Source organism: Mobula hypostoma, chromosome 4 (genome assembly GCF_963921235.1).
Source record: "Mobula hypostoma chromosome 4, sMobHyp1.1, whole genome shotgun sequence".
Classification (NCBI taxonomy): Eukaryota; Metazoa; Chordata; class Chondrichthyes; order Myliobatiformes; family Myliobatidae; genus Mobula; species Mobula hypostoma.
Genome location: NC_086100.1, coordinates 123,717,917 through 123,737,506, shown reverse-complemented (window position 1 = coordinate 123,737,506; position 19,590 = coordinate 123,717,917). Strand labels below are relative to the sequence as shown.

Below are 19,590 nucleotides of genomic sequence, written 5' to 3'. Positions count from 1 at the left end.
CAACTCACCATCAACCAGCTCAATGGTTGGATGAACTAATTTTCTTAAAATAGACTCATTTGCATAAATACTGTAAAAAATATATGCTTGCTTACCATAATATGACTTCACTTCAAACCCAGATTTATCAAATGTGAGACAATTTGACAAATTTAAAAATAATGTGCTTAGACTGTAGAAACTGAAGATCTTGGTTGAAAATCAAAAATTTCATTATAAAGATCAAAGAAACTGTTAAAATTAGATTTCTTGAATTACTTTTCTTCAATTGTATTAATCTGAATGCCTTTCCATTAGTCAATACTAAACACGAACAAGCAAACCCTCAGTAAGAAATAACCAGTGTTTTTAAATTACTTACACTGTCTAAACTATATATCGGCACCATCCACAGGATCCTGCAGAGGGATAAAAAATTATGTCACACTTTTTAATACTTAGCAATTTCTTCAGACGTACCTTGAAAGTAGCAAAATCAAAAATTATGGTGTACCTTATTATTGGTTTCTGTAAGTCTGGTTGAGTATAATGCACTAAATGTTGCAAGATGCCCCAAAGCGATATCGGAATAGTCATAAACACAAAAATACCTGCAGTGAACCATGCTTTATTGTGAGTTCCAACCTTGATTTAAAAAATAGCAAAATATTACCGAAAATAAAAATACCATGGACACAAACAATTTTTTAAACCAGTAATTCAACAGGAGAAAAATTATTTGATAGCGGGTTTAGTTTTGAGTGACATGTATGGAATGGAGATAACTTATTGTGCAACAATTATTTTTGACACAGGTATTATATTTTATCATAAATCCTTATGCCCATAGTTATAATATATCCACCTAAAAATCATTACCAGCCATGAAAATGGATTTGGCTTTTTAAATATGGAAACAGGATTCTCATTAGGTCTTTATCAGTCGCATAATCCCTTAACCAGGAACAACTTTTGAATAGCAACTAACTTCTGGAAAAGTTTTCTTGTCTCTACCGATAAGCAACATTGCTTCATTGATGAAATTCTTCAAAGTAGGGAGCTAAAGCAAATTCAGCATCTTCAAAATGTGTGCGCTTTTCTTTGTGTTTTCCTCCAGGCCCTTATTATTCCCCTCTCCCTTTTACAATCTCCCAATTCAGCCTAACCATCTTCTTCAGCCTTTTTAATCAAAAATATCATATTCCCTTCTCCTTCAAATAAATCTTGTCCGCATATGATGTATGCTTACCAAAAGCCTCAAGTCCAACTGCATTGACAAATTTTGATCACTTCCTCCAGATTACTATCAGTAGTGCTGAAGATCCATCATCCCACTTCATTCAACTTGCTATGCAAGTGTACTAAATATGAGCGTTTAAATTTAAAAGCAATTTGTTTTAAAGCAAAAATAGCTTAAAATGAAATTGAATGAGACCATCACAATACCTCAGATTTTTGCAGCTCCCAGACACAGAGAGGAATAGCAACAGCCACACCTACTATGTACAAGACTACAACCAAGGGGCGGATCCACTGTCTCCAATTCCCACAGGTGCATGCCATGGCTCCAGGATTTGGGTATACCTTTCTCACGCAATACACCTCAGTTGATCAGACCTTACTGAATTCACATGTAGCAGAACGTGTATTACACTTTCCAATACCGATCCATCGAACTTGGTTGGCACAGCTTGTCCTTCCCGAAAACATTTACCATGATAAACAAATTTACCCCAGTAAACTATCAACACTGAAGGCCTTGATATCTTGTTATCTGCGTTGTGGAGTTCACCCCGTCCCTAGGCTTCACTTCCTTCCACTTCACCTCCTACCCTTCTAGACCACCCTCCCTGTAGAAATTAAGTTATATCACAGACATCATACTCTCTACAATGGACTCAACACACCCAGTTCCCCTCTTCGGTATACTGCCTCTTGTACCACACGCTCTGCTCACTTCCTTACTGCAGGGCTCACGCCCTATACCTGTCCCAATCCCACCCTCCCCTAACACCAAGGACCCACCACCTCCTCACTGCAGGGGGCACTCTGACCACCACCTCCTCACTCCAGGGGGCACCCTGGCCACCACCTCCTCACTGCAGGGGGCACCCTGACCACCCTCTCCTCACTGCAGGGGGCACCCTGACCACCCAGTGGGCACTCTGACCACCACCTCCTCACTGCAGGGGTTACCCTGACCACCCCCTCCTCACTGCAGGGGGCACCCTGACCACCCAGTGGGCACTCTGACCACCACCTCCTCACTGCAGGGGTTACCCTGACCACCCCCTCCTCACTGCAGGGGGCACCCTGACCACCACCTCCTCACTGCAGGAGGCACCCTGACCACCACCTCCTCACTGCAAGGTGGCACCCTGACCACCACCTCCTCACTGCAGGGGGCACCCTGACCACCCCCTCCTCACTGCAGGGGTTACCCTGACCACCCCCTCCTCACTGCAGGGGGCACCCTGACCACCACCTCCTCACTGCAGGGGGCACCCTGGCCACCACTTCTTCACTGCAGGGGGCACCCTGACCACCACCTCCTCACTGCAGGGGGCACCCTGACCACCACTTCTTCACTGCAGGGGGCACCCTGACCACCACCTCCTCACTGCAGGGGGGACCCTGACCACCACTTCTTCACTGCAGGGGGCACCCTGACCACCACCTCCTTACTGCAGGGGGCACCCTGACCACCACCTCCTCACTGCAGGGGGCACCCTGACCACCCCCTCCTCACTGCAGGGGGCACCCTGACCACCACTTCTTCACTGCAGGAGGCACCCTGACCACCACTTCTTCACTGTAGGGGGCACCCTGGCCACCGGACACTTTCGGAACAGTGAGCTCCTGCTCTGGGAGCGGTGTCGGCGCTGAAGGTACCACTAGTGTCGGGTCTCCGGAAACACATTAGGCCCGAGCTTCCTACAGCCACTCGGTAAAACAGAACGGTCCCGCCGGGCTTAGTGGACACTCTGAACGGACTCCGACACCATCCTCACACAGCCCAGGTGGTGGTGAAGATCCGTCTTTCCCGAGCAGCTCCGTCCTCACACGAATCGTCACCACCTCCGTGGCGTCACAACCCAAACTACGCTCTGTGTGGTGAGAGTTGCTGTCAATCATGCAGCAGCCGGGACAGGAATGGTGACGTAAACAGACGAGGGTAGGGTTAATCAGTCACATGATTAGATTGATTACTGTGGTTGGAACGGATTTGTAATCGCTAAGGCCCACAGTGCCAGCCAGTGGGCATCAAACAGCAAGTAGAACCAGAATCCAGTGCCAGCCAGTGGGCATCAAACAGCAAGTAGAACCAGAATCCAGTGCCAGCCAGTGGGCATCAAACAGCAAGTAGAACCAGAATCCAGTGCCAGCTAGTGGACAATAAACAGCAAGTAGAATCAGACATCCAGTGCCAGCTAGTGGACAATAAACAGCAAGTAGAATCAGACATCCAATGCCAGCCAGTGGGCATCAAACAGCAAGTGGAATCAGACATCCAGTGGACAACGCACCTCTTGTGGGAAGAGAGAATTAACATTTCAGATCAGATTCCCTGCGTCAGAACTGGAAAGAGAGAAAATAAGTTAGCTTTCAGTTGCAGAGAAGGAGTGGGGAGGAATGGGAATATCTTTGTTAGGGTGACACTTTGTCTATGGTAAGCATGGCTAATATTTCTATTTGTATTTATTTTATTTCTTACATCCATGGGAGTAAAAATCTATATGTTGTGTCCCCATCACAATGTATGAGTAATAAGGAAGGGAAATGTGGGAGGATATTGCTCAAACACTAAGATTGTCAGAATCAGAATCAGACTTATTATCACTGGAAACAACGGGAATTCTGCAGATGCTGGAAATTCAAGCAACACACATCAAAGTTGCTGGTGAACACAGCAGGCCAAGCAGCATCTGCAGGAAGAGGTGCTGTCGACGTTTCAGGCAGAGACCCTTCGTCAGGACTAACTGAAGGAAGAGTGAGTAAGGGATTTGAAAGTTGGAGGGGGAGGGATGGAGCCAAGAGCTGGACAGGTGATAGGCAAAAGGGGATACAAGAGGATCATGGGACAGGAAGTCCGGGAAGAAAGACAAGGGGGGGACCCAGAGGATGGGCAAGAGGTATATTCAGAGGGACAGAGGGAGAAAAAGGAGAGTGAGAGAAAGAATGTGTGCATAAAAATGAGTAACAGATGGGTTACGAGGGGGAGGTGGGGCCTTAGCGGAAGTTAGAGAAGTCGATGTTCATGCCATCAGGTTGGAGGCTACCCAGACGGAATATAAGGTGTTGTTCCTCCAACCTGAATGTGGCTTCATCTTTACAGTAGAGGAGACCGTGGATAGACATGTCAGAATGGGAATGGGATGTGGAATTAAAATGTGTGGCCACTGGGAGATCCTGCTTTCTCTGGCGGACAGAGCGTAGATGTTCAGCAAAGCGGTCTCCCAGTCTGCGTCGGGTCTCGCCAATATATAAAAGGCCACATCGGGAGCACCGGACGCAGTATATCACCCCAGTCGACTCACAGGTGAAGTGTTGCCTCACCTGGAAGGACTGTTTGGGGCCCTGAATGGTGGTGAGGGAGGAAGTGTAAGGGCATGTGTAGCACTTGTTCCGCTTACACGGATAAGTGCCAGGAGGGAGATCAGTGGGGAGGGATGGGGGGGAGGAATGGACAAGGGAGTTGTGTAGGGAGCGATCCCTGCGGAATGCAGAGAGAGGGGGGGAGGGAAAGATGTGCTTAGTGGTGGGATCCCGTTGGAGGTGGCGGAAGTTACGGAGAATAATATGTTGGACCCGGAGGCTGGTGGGGTGGTAGGTGAGGACCAGGGGAACCCTATTCCTAGTGGGGTGGCGGGAGGATGGAGTGAGAGCAGATGTACGTGAAATGGGGGAGATGCGTTTAAGAGCAGAGTTGATAGTGGAGGAAGGGAAGCCCCTTTCTTTAAAAAAGGAAGACATCTCCCTCATCCTAGAATGAAAAGCCTCATCCTGAGAGCAGATGCGGCGGAGACGGAGGAATTGCGAGAAGGGGATGGCGTTTTTGCAAGAGACAGGGTGAGAAGAGGAATAGTCCAGATAGCTGTGAGAGTCAGTAGGCTTATAGTAGACATCAGTGGATAAGCTGCCTCCAGAGACAGAGACAGAAAGATCTAGAAAGGGGAGGGAGGTATCGGAAATGGACCAGGTAAACTTGAGGGCAGGGTGAAAGTTGGAGGCAAAGTTAATAAAGTCAACGAGTTCTGCATGCGTGCAGGAAGCAGCGCCAATGCAGTCGTCGATGTAGCGAAGGAAAAGTGGGGGACAGATACCAGAATAGGCATGGAACATAGATTGTTCCACAAACCCAACAAAAAGGCGGGCATAGCTAGGACCCACACGGGTCCCCATAGCTACACCTTTAGTTTGGAGGAAGTGGGAGGAGCCAAAGGAGAAATTATTAAGAGTAAGGACTAATTCCGCTAGATGGAGCAGAGTGGTGGTAGAGGGGAACTGATTAGGTCTGGAATCCAAAAAGAAGCGTAGAGCTTTGAGACCTTCCTGATGGGGGATGGAAGTATATAAGGACTGGACATCTGTGGTGAAAATAAAGTGGTGGGGGCCAGGGAACTTAAAATCATCGAAAAGTTTAAGAGCATGAGAAGTGTCACGAACATAGGTCGGAAGGGATTGAACAAGGGGTGATAAAACTGTGTCGAGGTATGCAGAAACGAGTTTGGTGGGGCAGGAGCAAGCTGAGACAATAGGTCGGCCGGGACAGGCAGGTTTGTGGATCTTGGGTAGGAAGTAGAAATGGGAAGTGCGGGGTGTGGGAACTATAAGGTTGGTAGCAGTGGTTGGGAGATCCCCTGAACAGATAAAGTCGGTGATGGTGTGGGAGACAATGGCCTGGTGCTCCTTAGTGGGGTCACGATCGAGGGGTAAATAAGAGGAGGTATCCGCGGGTTGTCACTGTGCCTCGGTAAGGTAGAGGTCAGTACGCCAGACTACAGCAGCACCCCCCTTATCGGCGGGTTTAATAATAAGGTTAGGATTAGTGCGGAGGGAGTGGAGAGCAGAGCGTTCCGAAGGAGTGAGGTTGGAATGGGGACAAGGTGTGGTGAAGTCGAGACGGTTGATGTCCCGTCGGCAGTTAGCAATAAAGAGATCCAGAGCAGGCAGAAGACCAGAGCGGGGTGTCCATGAAGAAGAGGAGGGTTGAAGACGGGAGAAGGGATCATCGGTGGGGGTGGAAGAGTCCTTGCTGAAGAAGTAGGCTCGGAGACGGAGACGGCGGAAGTAGAGTTCCGCATCATGGCGAACACGGAACTCGCTGAGGTGTGGGCGAAGGGGGACAAAGGTGAGGCCCTTACTGAGAACAGAGCGTTCTGCCTCCGACAGTTGAAGGTCGGAGGGGATGGTAAAGACCCGGCACGGATGAGAGCTGGGATCAGAGGGGGGAGGGGGGAGGCTGGGGGTGTCAATGGAGAAGGGAGGATTGGGGTGAGAGGAAGATGGAGCCTCTGAGGGCCCAGGAGCTGACAGTGGGATCTGAGGGAGACGGGGTTGCAGAGTATTGGTGGGGGAAGGGGAGACGGGAGTCACAATAGCAGCACATAAAGACCCGGCCTGGAGTTCAAGGCTGGAGTCGCAGTTGGTGGTTGCGCAATCGCTGTGAAGGTGTCCATGGTCGTTGCTGGAGTCCGGGTTTTGAATATGCCCTGAGGTGTTGGAGCCGCCGAGATCAATGGCAGGGGCCGCAATCTGAAGTTCATGCCTGCTAGCGTCGGGGCCGGCAGGCTCTGGAGTCCGTAGATGTAGGATCTTGCGATCTTTGCCTAATTATCACTGGCATGTGATGTGAAATTTGTTAACTTAGCAGCAGCAGTTCAATGTAATACGTAATCTAGCAGAGAGAGAGAAAAAAACAATAATAAATAAACAAGTAAATCAATTACATTTATTGAATAGATTTAAAAAAAATACAAAAACAGAAATAATGTATATTTAAAAAAAAATGAGGTAGTGTCCAAAGCTTCAATGTCCATTTAGGAATCTGATGGCAGAGGGGAAGAAGCTGTTCCTGAATCACTGAGTGTGTGCCTTCAGGCTTCTGTATCTCCTACCTTTCTTTCTTTCTTTTTAAATCTTTTTATTGAGTAAGTATACAAAAAAGGTAAGCCATATAAACATTAATACAATGTTAAAGTATAATAAAATTCCAAAAGATAACAATACCAAAAAGAAAATACTACAAACAATGTAATTTAAGCATAAGAAACCAAGATAACATAATAGTATACTAGATTTTATATATATCAATGGAAAAAAAGAAAAAAAACCCCCCAAAAAAAAAACCCACCGTGCAACTAACTAAAAGCAAAGCAAAGCAATGGGCTAACTTGAAACCAAACAGAGTTAAACTTAAAATCACGTCCTCAATCCCGACCTCCATTAAAACAGTGAAAAAAAAACAAGAAGGGTAAATATTACATTAAATGAAAATATCGAATAAAAGGTCCCCAAATCTGTTCAAATTTAAATGAAGAATCATAAAGGTTACTTCTAATTTTCTCCAGATTCAAACATAAAATCGTCTGAGAAAACCAAAAAAAGGTAGTTGGAGCATTAAGCTCTTTCCAATGTTGTAAAATACATCTTTTCGCCATTAAAGTAAGAAATGCAATCATTCTACGGGCTGAAGGGGAAAGATTACTAGAAATTTTAGGTAGTCCAAAGATAGCAGTAATAGGGTGAGGAGAGATATCTATATTTAATACCTTAGAAATAATATTGAAAATATCTCTCCAAAAAGTTCCCAAAGTAGGGCAAGACCAAAACATATGAGTTAAAGAGGCTATCTGCCCCGAACATCTATCACAGAAAGGATTAATATGCGAGTAAAAACGCGCTAACTTATCTTTGGACATATGTGCTCTATGCACCACTTTAAATTGAATTAGGGAATGTTTAGCACAAATAGAGGAAGTATTAACTAATTGTAAAATCTGCCCCCAATCATCCACAGAAATGGTAAGCCCCAATTCCTGTTCCCAATCTACCCTAATCTTATCAAATGGAGCTTTCCTGAGTTTCATAATAATATTATAAATCATAGCCGATGCACCTTTCTGACATGGATTAAGGTTAATTATCGAATCTAAAATATATATAGGAGGAAGCATTGGAAAGGAAGGAAGTATAGTACTTAGAAAATTTCTAACTTGTAAATATCTAAAAAAAATGTATTCTTGATAGGTTATATTTATTAGATAATTGTTCAAAAGACATAAGGGAACCATCTAAAAATAAATCCAAAAACCGTAAAATACCCTTAGTCTTCCAAGTTTGAAAAGCGCGATCCGTAAAAGAGGGAGGAAAAAATATGTTACCTAAAATAGGAATCGCTAACCCGAATTGATTAAGATCAAAAAATTTTCTGAATTGAAACCAAATACGCAAAGCATATTTAACGATCGGGTTAGAGACCTGCTTAAGGCGTTTCGAATCAAAAGGAAGAGATGAACCTAAAATAGAACCAAGTGTATAACCCTGAACAGATTGTAATTCCAATGCTACCCATTTAGGAATAGATAGTATATCCCGGTCAAGTAACCAAAATTTCATATGTCGAATATTAATAGCCCAATAATAAAATCTAAAGTTAGGTAATGCTAAACCTCCATCTCTCTTAGCTTTCTGTAAATGTATTTTACCCAGTCTCGGATTCTTATTCTGCCAAATAAATGAAGAAATTTTAGAGTCGACTTTATCAAAAAAAGATTTAGGAACGAAAATTGGTAATGCCTGAAACACATATAAAAATTTTGGCAAAAAAAACATCTTAACTGCATTAATACGACCAATCAAAGTTAAATATAAAGGAAACCATTTAGATGAAAGTTGAGTAATATGGTCTATTAATGGTAAAAAGTTAGTCTTAAATAAATCTTTATGTTTACAAGTAATTTTAATCCCAAGATATGAAAGGTAATTATTAATCAATTTAAATGGAAATTTATAATATAAGGGAAGATGTTTATTAATCGGAAAAAGTTCACTCTTACTAAGATTTAATTTATAACCTGAGAAAAGACCAAATTGTGCTAATAACTCTAAAACAGCAGGAATAGATCTCTCAGGATTAGAAATATATAAAAGTAAATCATCAGCATAGAGTGATAATTTATGGGACTTTAATCCCCGAGTTATCCCAGTAATATTTGAAGATTCTCGAATAGCAATTGCAAGAGGTTCTAATGCAATATCAAATAATAGGGGACTAAGAGGACAGCCTTGTCGAGTACCACAAAAGAGAGGAAAAAAAGGTGAGTTTAAAGAGTTAGTACGAACCGAGGCTACAGGGGAGTGATATAACAGTTTAATCCAGGATATAAATTTCAGGCTAAAATTAAACATTTCAAGCACCTTAAATAAATAAGGCCATTCTACTCTATCAAAAGCTTTCTCGGCATCTAAAGAAATAACACACTCAGGAACATTTTGTGAGGGAGTATAAACGATATTTAACAATGTACGAATATTATAAAAAGAGTAACGACCTTTAATAAAACCCGTTTGGTCTTCCGAAATAATAGAAGGAAGTACTTTTTCTAGTCTATTTGCTAATAACTTAGAAAAAACTTTAGAATCAACATTTAATAAAGATATTGGTCTATAAGATGCACATTGAGCAGGGTCTTTATCCTTCTTTAGTATTAAAGAAATTGATGCTCTATTAAAAGATTCCGGAAGTTTACCAAGTTTCAAAGAAGCCTCAAAAACCTTATAGAGCCAAGGAATCAATAAAGAAGCAAAACATTTATAAAATTCAACGGTAAACCCATCAGGGCCAGGAGCTTTCCCCAGATTCATAGAAAAAATAACATTCTTAATCTCATCCATTGTAATGGAAGTATCTAATAAAGAAGACATATCCTGTGAAATCTGAGGAAAGTCTAACTTATCTAAAAAATCATTCATATATTTAGAATCTCGAGGAGACTCTGATTGATATAAAGAAGAATAAAAATCACAAAAGGTTTGATTAATCCCCACATGATCCAATATCAATCGATCATTTTGGTTATAAATCTGATTGATTTGAGATTTAACATAATTAGATTTCAATTGATTAGCCAGCAGCTTGCCAATTTTATCACTGTGAACATAAAAATCACTTCTTGTTTTCTTTAATTGGTTTACAATCGAGGACGAGAGTAGTAAACTGTGTTCCATTTGAAGTTCAGTTCTTTGTTTGTATAGCTCCTCAGAAGGAGCCATAACATATTTCTTATCAATTTCTTTAATCTTGTCCACAATTGCCATCTCCTCCTGCTTCTGTTTCTTCCTCAAAGCAACGGAATACGAAATAATCTGACCCCGAATATAGGCTTTAAAAGTGTCCCAAAGAGTGTTAACCGAAATATCTTCTGTATGGTTAATTATAAAAAAAAGCTCAATCTGTTCATTCATAAAATTAACAAAGTCCGAGTCCTGAAGCAACAGCGAATTAAAACGCCATTGTCTATTGTTTGGTATATTGGCCATAATTTTAATAGAAAGCTTAAGTGGAGCATGATCCGAAATGGTTATAGAATCATAATCACATTTAATCACTGAAGGAATGAGACGAGAATCAATAAAAAAATAATCAATTCTTGAATAGGAATGATGAACATGTGAAAAAAAGGAAAAATCTTTTTCCTGAGGATGCAGAAAACGCCAAATATCCGTCGACCCAGAATCAGAAAGGAAAAAATTAATCAAATTTACAGATTTATTAGGTAAAGTCCGTAAAGGAGCCGAACGGTCCAAAGCTGGAGATAAACAGGTATTAAGATCTCCGCCCCAAATCAATGAAAACTCGTTCAAATTCGGAAACTGATCAAACAATGATTTATAAAATTCCGGACAATCCATATTAGGAGCATAAACATTAACCAAAACTACTTTTTTATTAAATAGTAAACCACTAACCAATAAAAATCTACCATTCGGATCAGAGATAATATCCTGTTGTATAAAAGTAACTGAGGAATCTATAAAAATAGAGACGCCTCGAATCTTAGCATTGGAGTTCGAATGAAATTGTTGTCCCTTCCAGAATTTGAAAAAACGTAGTCTGTCCCCCCTCCGTACATGGGTCTCTTGTAAAAATAAAATTTGTGCTTTAAGTCTCTGGAACACTTTAAAAACTTTTTTTCTTTTAATAGGATGATTAAGACCATTAGTATTCCAGGAGACAAAATTAATAATAGACTCCATAAATCCTAAAGTCAACCCACGACAAGGAGGATTGACAATAGGCGCGACCCACAAACCCGGAGAGGAAACAGAACATACAAAAGATACCGGGGAAAAGGACGCAACCAGTACTTCAATAATGTATATAGCCCAAAGAAAAACAAACTAAAACGTGAAGCCCCTCCCGCCACCCCCCAGCCCAAGACCCCAAGGCAAAATCTAAAGCAGACCCGCCAGAAAGAAGCAAGCGCTAAAACTACCCCCATGACTTCCGGTATACGCTCCCTAAAAAAAAGGTATAAATATGAAAAGGATCAGCTAATTGTAAAACAGTAAAAAAATAAGTAAAAAAAAGTTAACTCAATTAGAATACACACAGAACAGAACAAAAGCCGGAAAATATATATTAAAAAAAACCACAATAAACCTCAAACTCATGAATAGACACAGCAACAAAAAAAAATAGGATTATTAACATAAAGTGATTATAAAAAGCAAAACAGAATAAAATTTAAACAAAAACTACAAAATTTAAGGCCGCACAGGAAATACGTAAGATGACAAAAGGGAAGTAACCACCCAGAATCCCCTGGGAAAAGAAAGAAATGACGCAGTTAAAAAGAAAGTTTAGTAGCCATATTAAGAAATCGAAAGTAAACTTTTCTGCCCAAATAGGGCACAGAAAAGTTAAAACCAACCAATTCACAGCCTCCGATCGACGGAGAAAATTAAAAAGAAAGCAATTAAGATGTTGGAGATGAAAGTTGATCCAGATAACTCTGGGCATCCGATGGAGAATCAAAAAAACGAAGGGCTCCATCTGCCATGCGAATCCTTAGACGTGCAGGGTACAGCAGCGCTGGTCTTAAATCCATCTTATAGAATTCCGACATCACGGATCTGTAACGGACCCGTTGGTCCCAGATTGGTTTACTGAAATCTTCCACGAATCGGAACTTAAGATCCGAAAAATCAATGAAACCTTTAGATCGAGCGAATCGAAACAGTCTCTTCTTGTCTTGAAAGTAATGAAAACGTAAGATAACATGCCTAGGTCTATCTGACCTAGACGAGTATGATGGGATTCTGTGAACACGATCCAGTAGCGGTGGTTGGTCAGGAAATACAGTAGGGAGTGCATCTTTTAAAAGTTGGGAGAAATATTTCATGGGGTTGTTACCTTCAGCGGCTTCCCTCACGCCAATCATTCGTAAATTCTGCCGTCGCATTCTAGATTCCAAGTCAGAGTTTTTAAAAGTCAAAAAGTCAAGTTTCTTCTTCATTACATTAATTGTTTCTTCGATTTTCCCCATCTTAAGCTCACTTTGTTGCGCGAATTTTTGAAGATCAGATATAGCCGACTGATGTTCCGCAATACATGTTTGCATCTTATCAATTAAAGCGGCAATTTTCTGGAAATTAGTTGAGATTTCCGTATGAATCAGGTCTTTAACAGGGCCTGCAATTTCCGCACGAATCATCTCCCTAACAGAGGTTGAGATTTCCCTCTGAATTAACTCCGCTATCGCTTTCAAAGTCACCGGTGATTCAGTCGGAGGGAGATCCGTACCTTTCGGTTTAACCGGAGGTTTACCATCCTTGCCGTCTTTCTCGTTCTTAGACATAGCAGATCTAAGTTCCATCCAGTTGTCGGAGAATTCAGTTTAATTCAAAGTATTGTAAGAGTTGATGCCTTAATGGTTAATTAAAGTATAGCTGACCATAGAGAAAAAAAACTCAGAGGTAATGGAGCGAGTCAAGAACGCGACTTCACTCCATGAGCGCTACCGGAAGTCTCTCTCCTACCTGATGGTAACAGTGAGAAAAGGGCATGCCCTGGGTGCTGGAGGTCTTTAATAATGGACACTGCCTTTCTGAGACACTGCTCCCTAAAGATGTCCTGGGTAGTTTGTAGGCTAGTGCCCAAGATGGAGCTGACTAGCTTTACAACCTTCTGCAGCTTCTTTCAGTCCTGTGCAGTAGCCCCTCCATACCAGAGAGTGATGCAGCCTGTCAGAATGCTCTCCATGGTACAACTATAGAAATTTTTGAGTTTATTTGTTGACATGCCAAATCTCTTCAAACTCCTAATAAGGTATAGCCACTGTCTTGCCTTCTTTATGACTACATCGATATGTTGGGACCAGGTTAGATCCTCAGAGATCTTGACACCCAGGAATTTGAAGCTGTTCACTCTCTCCACTTCTGATCCCTCTGTGAGGATTGGTATGTGCTCCTTCGTCTTACCCTTCCTGAAGTCCACAATCAGCTCTTTTGTCTTACTGACGTTGAGTGCCAGGTTGTTGCTGCAGCACCATTCCACTATTTGGCATATCTCACTCCTGTACGCCCTCTCATCACCACTTGAAATTCTACTAACAATAGTTGTATCATCAGCAAATTTGTAGATGGTATTTGAGCTATGCTTAGCCACACAGTCATGTGTATACAGAGAGTAGAGCAGTGGGCTAAGCACACACCCCTGAGGTGTGCCAGTGTTGATCGTCAGCGAGGGTGAGATGTTATCACCAATCCGCACGGATTGTGGTCTTCTGGTTAGGAAGCCGAGGATCTAATTGCAGAGGGAGGTACAGAGGCCCAAGTTCTGCAACTTCTCAATCAGGTTAGTGGGAAGATTGTATACGTAACTGTTTTGTATACGTGTATGTACAGTGAGATATGCAATCTGATCAATATGTATTGATCAATCTGAAAGGAGTTGTCCCAGAGCCTGTTGGTCTTGGCATTAATGCTGTGATATCATCTGCAAATAGCAGAATTCCGAGAAATGCCGAGCAGCTGAGAGAGGAAAACAAACCAATATCACAGACAACAGGAATTCTGCAGGTGCTGGAAATTCAAGCAACACACATCAAAGTTGCTGGTGAACGCAGCAAGCCAGGCAGCATCTCTAGGAAGAGGTACAGTCAATGCTTCAGGCCGAGACCCTTCGTCCTGACTGTACCTCTTCCTAGAGATGCTGCCTGGCCTGCTGCGTTCACCAGCAACTTTGATGTGTGTTGCAATATCACAGACAGATGACTTGTGGAAATGGTTAGTCCCGTGAGAGACAGAAAGAGCGAGTGAGTACCTCTAATTGGAGAATTGTATATGGAGTCCTACATGCTACGACATGCCCAGACAACAGATGACATGTTGCTGCACAAGCCTGTTGCTCAGTGTTGTTTGTCTTTGCAGGAAGAGTGACAGAGCTCAGAGTGGGAGTGGCGTGGAGAATTGGTGTGGCAGCTGAATGTCACTACTGTAGCATAAATATAGATGCTCCACAAAGAGATCGCTTGACCTGTTTTCACGTTCTCCAGTGTAGAAGAGGCCATATCATGAACACTGAATGGAGTAGCAACACACTGGAAATGCTGGTGAACACAGCAGGCCAGGCAGCACCTATTGGAAGAGGCACAGTTGATGTTTTGGGCCGAGACTCTTTGTCAGGATGAATGAAAGAAGAGATAGTGGGATTTGAAAGTGGGAGGGAGAGGAGGAGATCCAAAATAATAGGAGAAGACAGGAGGGGGAGGGATGGAGCTAAGAGCTGGAAAGTTGATTGGCAAAAAGGATGCAAGGCTGGCGAAGGGAGAGGATCATGGGACGGGAGGCCTAGGGAGAAAGAAAGGGGGAGGGGAGCAAGGGGGGGAAATAATAAATAAGGGATGGGGTAAGAAGGGGAAGAGGGGCATTAACGGAAGTTTGAGAAGTCAATGTTCATGCCGTCAGGTTGAAGGCTACCCAGACGGAATATAAGGTGGTGTTCCTCCAACCTGAGTGTGGCTTCATCTTGACAGTAGGGGAGGCTGTTGTAGTCTGGTGTACTGACCTCTACCTTGCCGAGGCACAGCGACAACTCGCTCATGATGGACTGACGACTTGACTGTATTGCAGCTATTTCTGACAATCGTCTCCTAAACAGAGCAAGAACAAGGTTCTAAAGATCCTCATCTTTTACCCCCTCAGCCTCTGCATTCAATGAGTCAGCCTTCGCAATGTTTTCCAGCTCCACAAAATTCCACTACCAGGCACATGTTCCCTCCCTTCTCTTTCAGCACTTCAAAGGAATTGCCCCCTTCACAATTCCCTGGCCTGCTTTTCCATTGTCTCCTCCCACTCCCCTTCTTATGGTGCTTTCCCATATAGCCGTGGATTTGCAACAGCTGTCTTTTCACCTCTTCCCTCTATCCGGGGACATGAAGTCTTTCCATGAGATCAATAATAGACAATAGACAATAGGTTCAGGAGTAGGCCATTTGGCCCTTTGAGCCAGCACCGCCATTTGCTGTGATCATGGCTGATCATCCGCAATCAGTAGCCAGTTCCTGCCTTATCCCCATAACCTTTGATTCCACTATCTTTAAGAGCTCTATCCATCTCTTTCTTGAAAGCATCCAGAGACTTGGCCTCCACAGCCTTCTGGGGCAGAGCATCCCATATATCCACCACTCTCTGGGTGAAAAAGTTTTTCCTCAACTCCGTTCTAAATGGCCTACCCCTTATTCTTAAACTGTGGCCACTTCTTCTAGTGTAAAGCATTCAGTAGTCACAATACGATCCCCTCTGCATTGGAGAAGTCAGTTGCAATGAAGATTGTCACATTGTGGAGCACCTGCGATTAGTCCACAGGAGTAACTGTGAGTTCTGGTTGCCTGCCACTTTAACTCACCATTCCACTTCCACTTCCACTTTGAGCTATTTTCTAAGACCTCCTGCACTCTTACAACACAGCCTAATGCAAACTTGAGGGACAATATCTCATGTTTTTACTGACACATTATGGAATGCCTCAACTTTAAGGTAATTTGCTGTTTCTTTCTATCTTATTGGAACTGGCAATTTATAATTTTGGCTGAGGTTTCCCGTCTAGTATAGCCCATCTATTGGGCATGTCCCAAAGCCTATTGTATTGGCCACTTTAAGTCATTTGATACCAAGATATTAGAGGTATTTCCTTTATTCTATCCACCCCCTCCACCTGCTCTTCAGGCTCTCAGATCTGGAATTTTAACTCTGTTTCTATTTCCACAGATGCTTCCTGACCACCTGTTTGGTTACTGCTTTTGGTGCTATATAATTTACGATATTTAGCTTATCTGCTATTTTTGACAATCAATTTTACTATTCTGGGATCCCTGAAATTGGTCTTTGGAACTAAGACGAGTATAACATGCAGTTCATAGGAATCAATAAAATTTCAGGATCATATACTGAAATAAGTCCTCTCTATTAACTACCCCTGAGTAAATGTTTGTTTGGAATATTTTTTGGGAGGTTAATTTGTGCTGGGATCTTCAGTCTTATGGAACACCATGCAACCCTCCAAAAACGCCATGTAACATACCCCCTTTCAAACATTCACCACTGTCTATAAACTTGCATAACAATTCATTATTGCTGCATCTTAGGACCTTGGTCTCACCACAGAACCCTTAATTCTGGACTGTCTCCTGTTCTCCATTCACCACCTGGAAAAATGTACTCTAACTCACATAACAAACCCATGTTTTCTTTGTCCCTTTGAAATATTAGAAATATCTCCACAGTTTCTATTGAAGCAAGCAAAATGGTGTTGGACACCTGTGCAGGAGGGAACAGATGTCATGGAATAGTTGAGTTGTTAGAAGTCATAGATTAGTCCAGTTATCTATTATAATCAATCATGGATTAAGAATGCACATTTAATGCTCATGGACAGAGATTAGACTGAGTTATTTGTATTGAAGGGTGTATGTTTGAAAGAAGCATTGCAGCTGGCATTTAAACGATCAACTTCACCTAAATGCATCACTCGTCAGCTGGGTTTGGGAGACTGACAAGAAGTCTAAAGCTCACTGTCATGCCTAATCAAAATTCACTTGCTGTGGGTCCAACAAAGTAATGAAAATGAAAACACGAGGAATTCTGCAGATGCTGGAAATTCAAGCAACACACATCAAAGTTGCTGGAATGCAGCAGGCCAGGCAGCATCTGTAGGAAGAGTCCTGACGAAGGGTTTCGGCCTGAAACGTCGACTGTACCTCTTCCTAGAGATGCTGCCTGGCCTGCTGCGTTCACCAGCAACTTTGATGTGTGTTGAATGAAGATGAAAGATTGATGATATCATTCTATTACCTGAGATGCCAACAGAAAATATAATTTGTGGTGTGAGTAAAGCAAAGGTAGACTGGGTCTGTTCCTGTGGAAAGATGTAGTGATGATAATACTCATGATAATGCTCCAAGGCCTCTCCTTCAGAGTTTAAAACTCTAAGTGAAGTTTAAGCTTAAACACAAGCTGAGTGGGTAGATAGATACGAGGACTTCTTGGAAGAGATAATTCAGAAAGTTGGTCCAATAACAGAAAAGATTGTCTTTAAAGATATCAAGAAAATATTAAGCAATATATATCCAAGGACTGTGATGAAGCTGCATGGCAGGGAATGAAAATGTGATATTCCCAGAAGCAGAGCTGTGGTTTTAAGTTGACACTGTCAACAAAGCACTCACTTTTTGTGAGATAAAGCAACTATTGAGGTCATTCTTCAGAAGCCAGGTGTTTTCAATGCTGATTGTCATGTCACGTCTACTGGCTAGGTTGAGGCACATCCCTGTTGTGTATTTAAAGTTCCAGTAATATTTGTGTGATATTGTAAATATTTTGTTTAAGGTTTCTTTATTTGTTTACATTATTCATATTATATGTAAAAGTACGTGGATGGCACACATCACCGTGCAACTACATCACAAGTGAGCGCCTCACTAAAGTAAAACGAGGTAGACTCGTTTATCCCTGGGCTCCTGTGTTTTACTTTCAATTAGTTTATGGAGTTACAAAACATAACAGTGGTGATGATGACATTTTAAAACAAACCCGAGGCAACTACCTACCAACTGAAGTGCAGCATGTTTTTTTTTTGGAAGGAGAGAGAAAAATGTTCAAGTTTTTTAAAAAAAAAGCACAGCATGTGAATCTTTGGAAGAGCAGAAAGACGGTCAAGTTAAAAGAAAGGCAGAAAACAGATGGAATTCATGTGTTCATAAACAGTGAATACTGGGTATAATAATTATAAATGTAACCCTCAGGCTCGCCCAGCTCGTGTTCGTCTAGGGGAAACAGCCTTTGGCCCTGCCAAACTGGGAAATCACATTTGTGTGGATGCTGTGTAATGTACCCCCAGTTACAAACCCACAACGCAAAATATCAGACAGTATACCATATGCAATTAAAGGATTGAACTTTATGAATTTTAATCTGAATATAGGGTTAGTAATGAAAATAAAAGGGCCCAATTCAAGTCAAAAGTTCACGTTGGAGCTCACTCGGTAGTCATTCTTCCACCATCAATCTCCTCTGAGCGTCACTGACTTTTGGACCCTCAGATCCCAGTCCACTCCGTCCGGTGGTCTACCAGCTCTCACTACACGCGTCTTCCCTCTTCATCTCTCCTCGACAAAGGACCGCGAAAAAACATCTTTCCAGATTCACAAGTCACAGCAACAATCTCTTATTGGCTAACATACATCCTGTTATCTCCAGCCATAACCCAAACATTGCTGCTACAGGAAACCATTACCTCAGCAGTGAACATTACAAAAAAGACATTACATTAGCAGTGAAATCTTACAGTGCATTACATAAATAAAACAAGCAGAAATGGCTGGCTACATTGGAAAGATAGACATGTTCATTTGCACAAAAGATAACTGCGTGACGTGTATTGAATAAATTGAGCAGTATTTTGAAGCAAATGAAATAGCCAATGAAAAGTGAGTGGAAGTGTTACTGAGTTCAGTAGGTGGAAGAGCATGCACTTTGCTTAGAAGTTTAACTGCTCCAACCAAACTAGCTGAAATAAGTTTTGCTGATATCTTGAAAGTAATGCAGGAACATTTAGAACCAAAACCATTGTTGATTGCAGAATGCTTCAGGCTTAATAAGCAGAATCAAAAGGAAGGCGAATCAATTACAGCTTATGTGGCTGAATTGAAGAGATTGTGAGCATTGTCACTTCAGTGCTAGGCTTTGTGATGCACTGAGAGATAATTTAGTTTGTGGAACCTCACAAGAAAGCATTAAGAAATGGGTCCTAACTGAAACACAACGCACATTTAAAAGATCAGTTGAAATTGCTGCATTATTGGAAACAGCAGCCAGAGACGCAATTGAGCTGCAGTCAGGAATGTAAGTAAGCAGGAGCAAAGTTACAATGTCTAAACAGAAACCAGCCTGGCTGAACAAATTGTTTTACCATTGTAGCAGGGGCTCACATATACCTAACCAATCAGGGTTAAAGGTGAAACTTGCAGAAAATGCCACAGAGCAGGAAACATACAAAGAGCATATACTGTATGGCAGACAAAAAATAAAATGGACTGCACTGGGAAA

General features: G+C 42.3%; 1 protein-coding gene and 1 long non-coding RNA gene across 4 annotated transcripts in view; one reads left to right on the top strand and one right to left on the bottom strand.

Annotated features, from left to right (window-relative positions):
* The window catches only part of tmem184c (transmembrane protein 184C), a 32,685-nt gene extending 30,706 nt beyond the window's left edge, over positions 1-1,979 (bottom strand). Inside the window, exons 1-3 of one of the 2 annotated variants that reach the window (XM_063046450.1) lie at positions 1,426-1,979; positions 494-624; positions 362-398 (exon numbers count right to left, since the gene is read on the bottom strand). In XM_063046450.1, coding sequence (XP_062902520.1) covers positions 362-398; positions 494-624; positions 1,426-1,542 — 285 coding nt within the window. In that variant the 5' untranslated portion in view covers positions 1,543-1,979. The remainder of the gene's footprint in view (positions 1-361; positions 399-493; positions 625-1,425) is intronic. The other variant, XM_063046449.1, reaches the window with a different exon arrangement.
* Positions 1,980-3,164: 1,185 nt separating this feature from the next.
* LOC134344912 (uncharacterized) overlaps positions 3,165-19,590 on the top strand; it is a 41,514-nt gene continuing 25,088 nt past the window's right edge. For both annotated transcript variants that reach the window (XR_010017562.1, XR_010017563.1), the window contains exon 1: positions 3,165-3,649. This is a non-coding gene — a long non-coding RNA (uncharacterized LOC134344912). The remainder of the gene's footprint in view (positions 3,650-19,590) is intronic.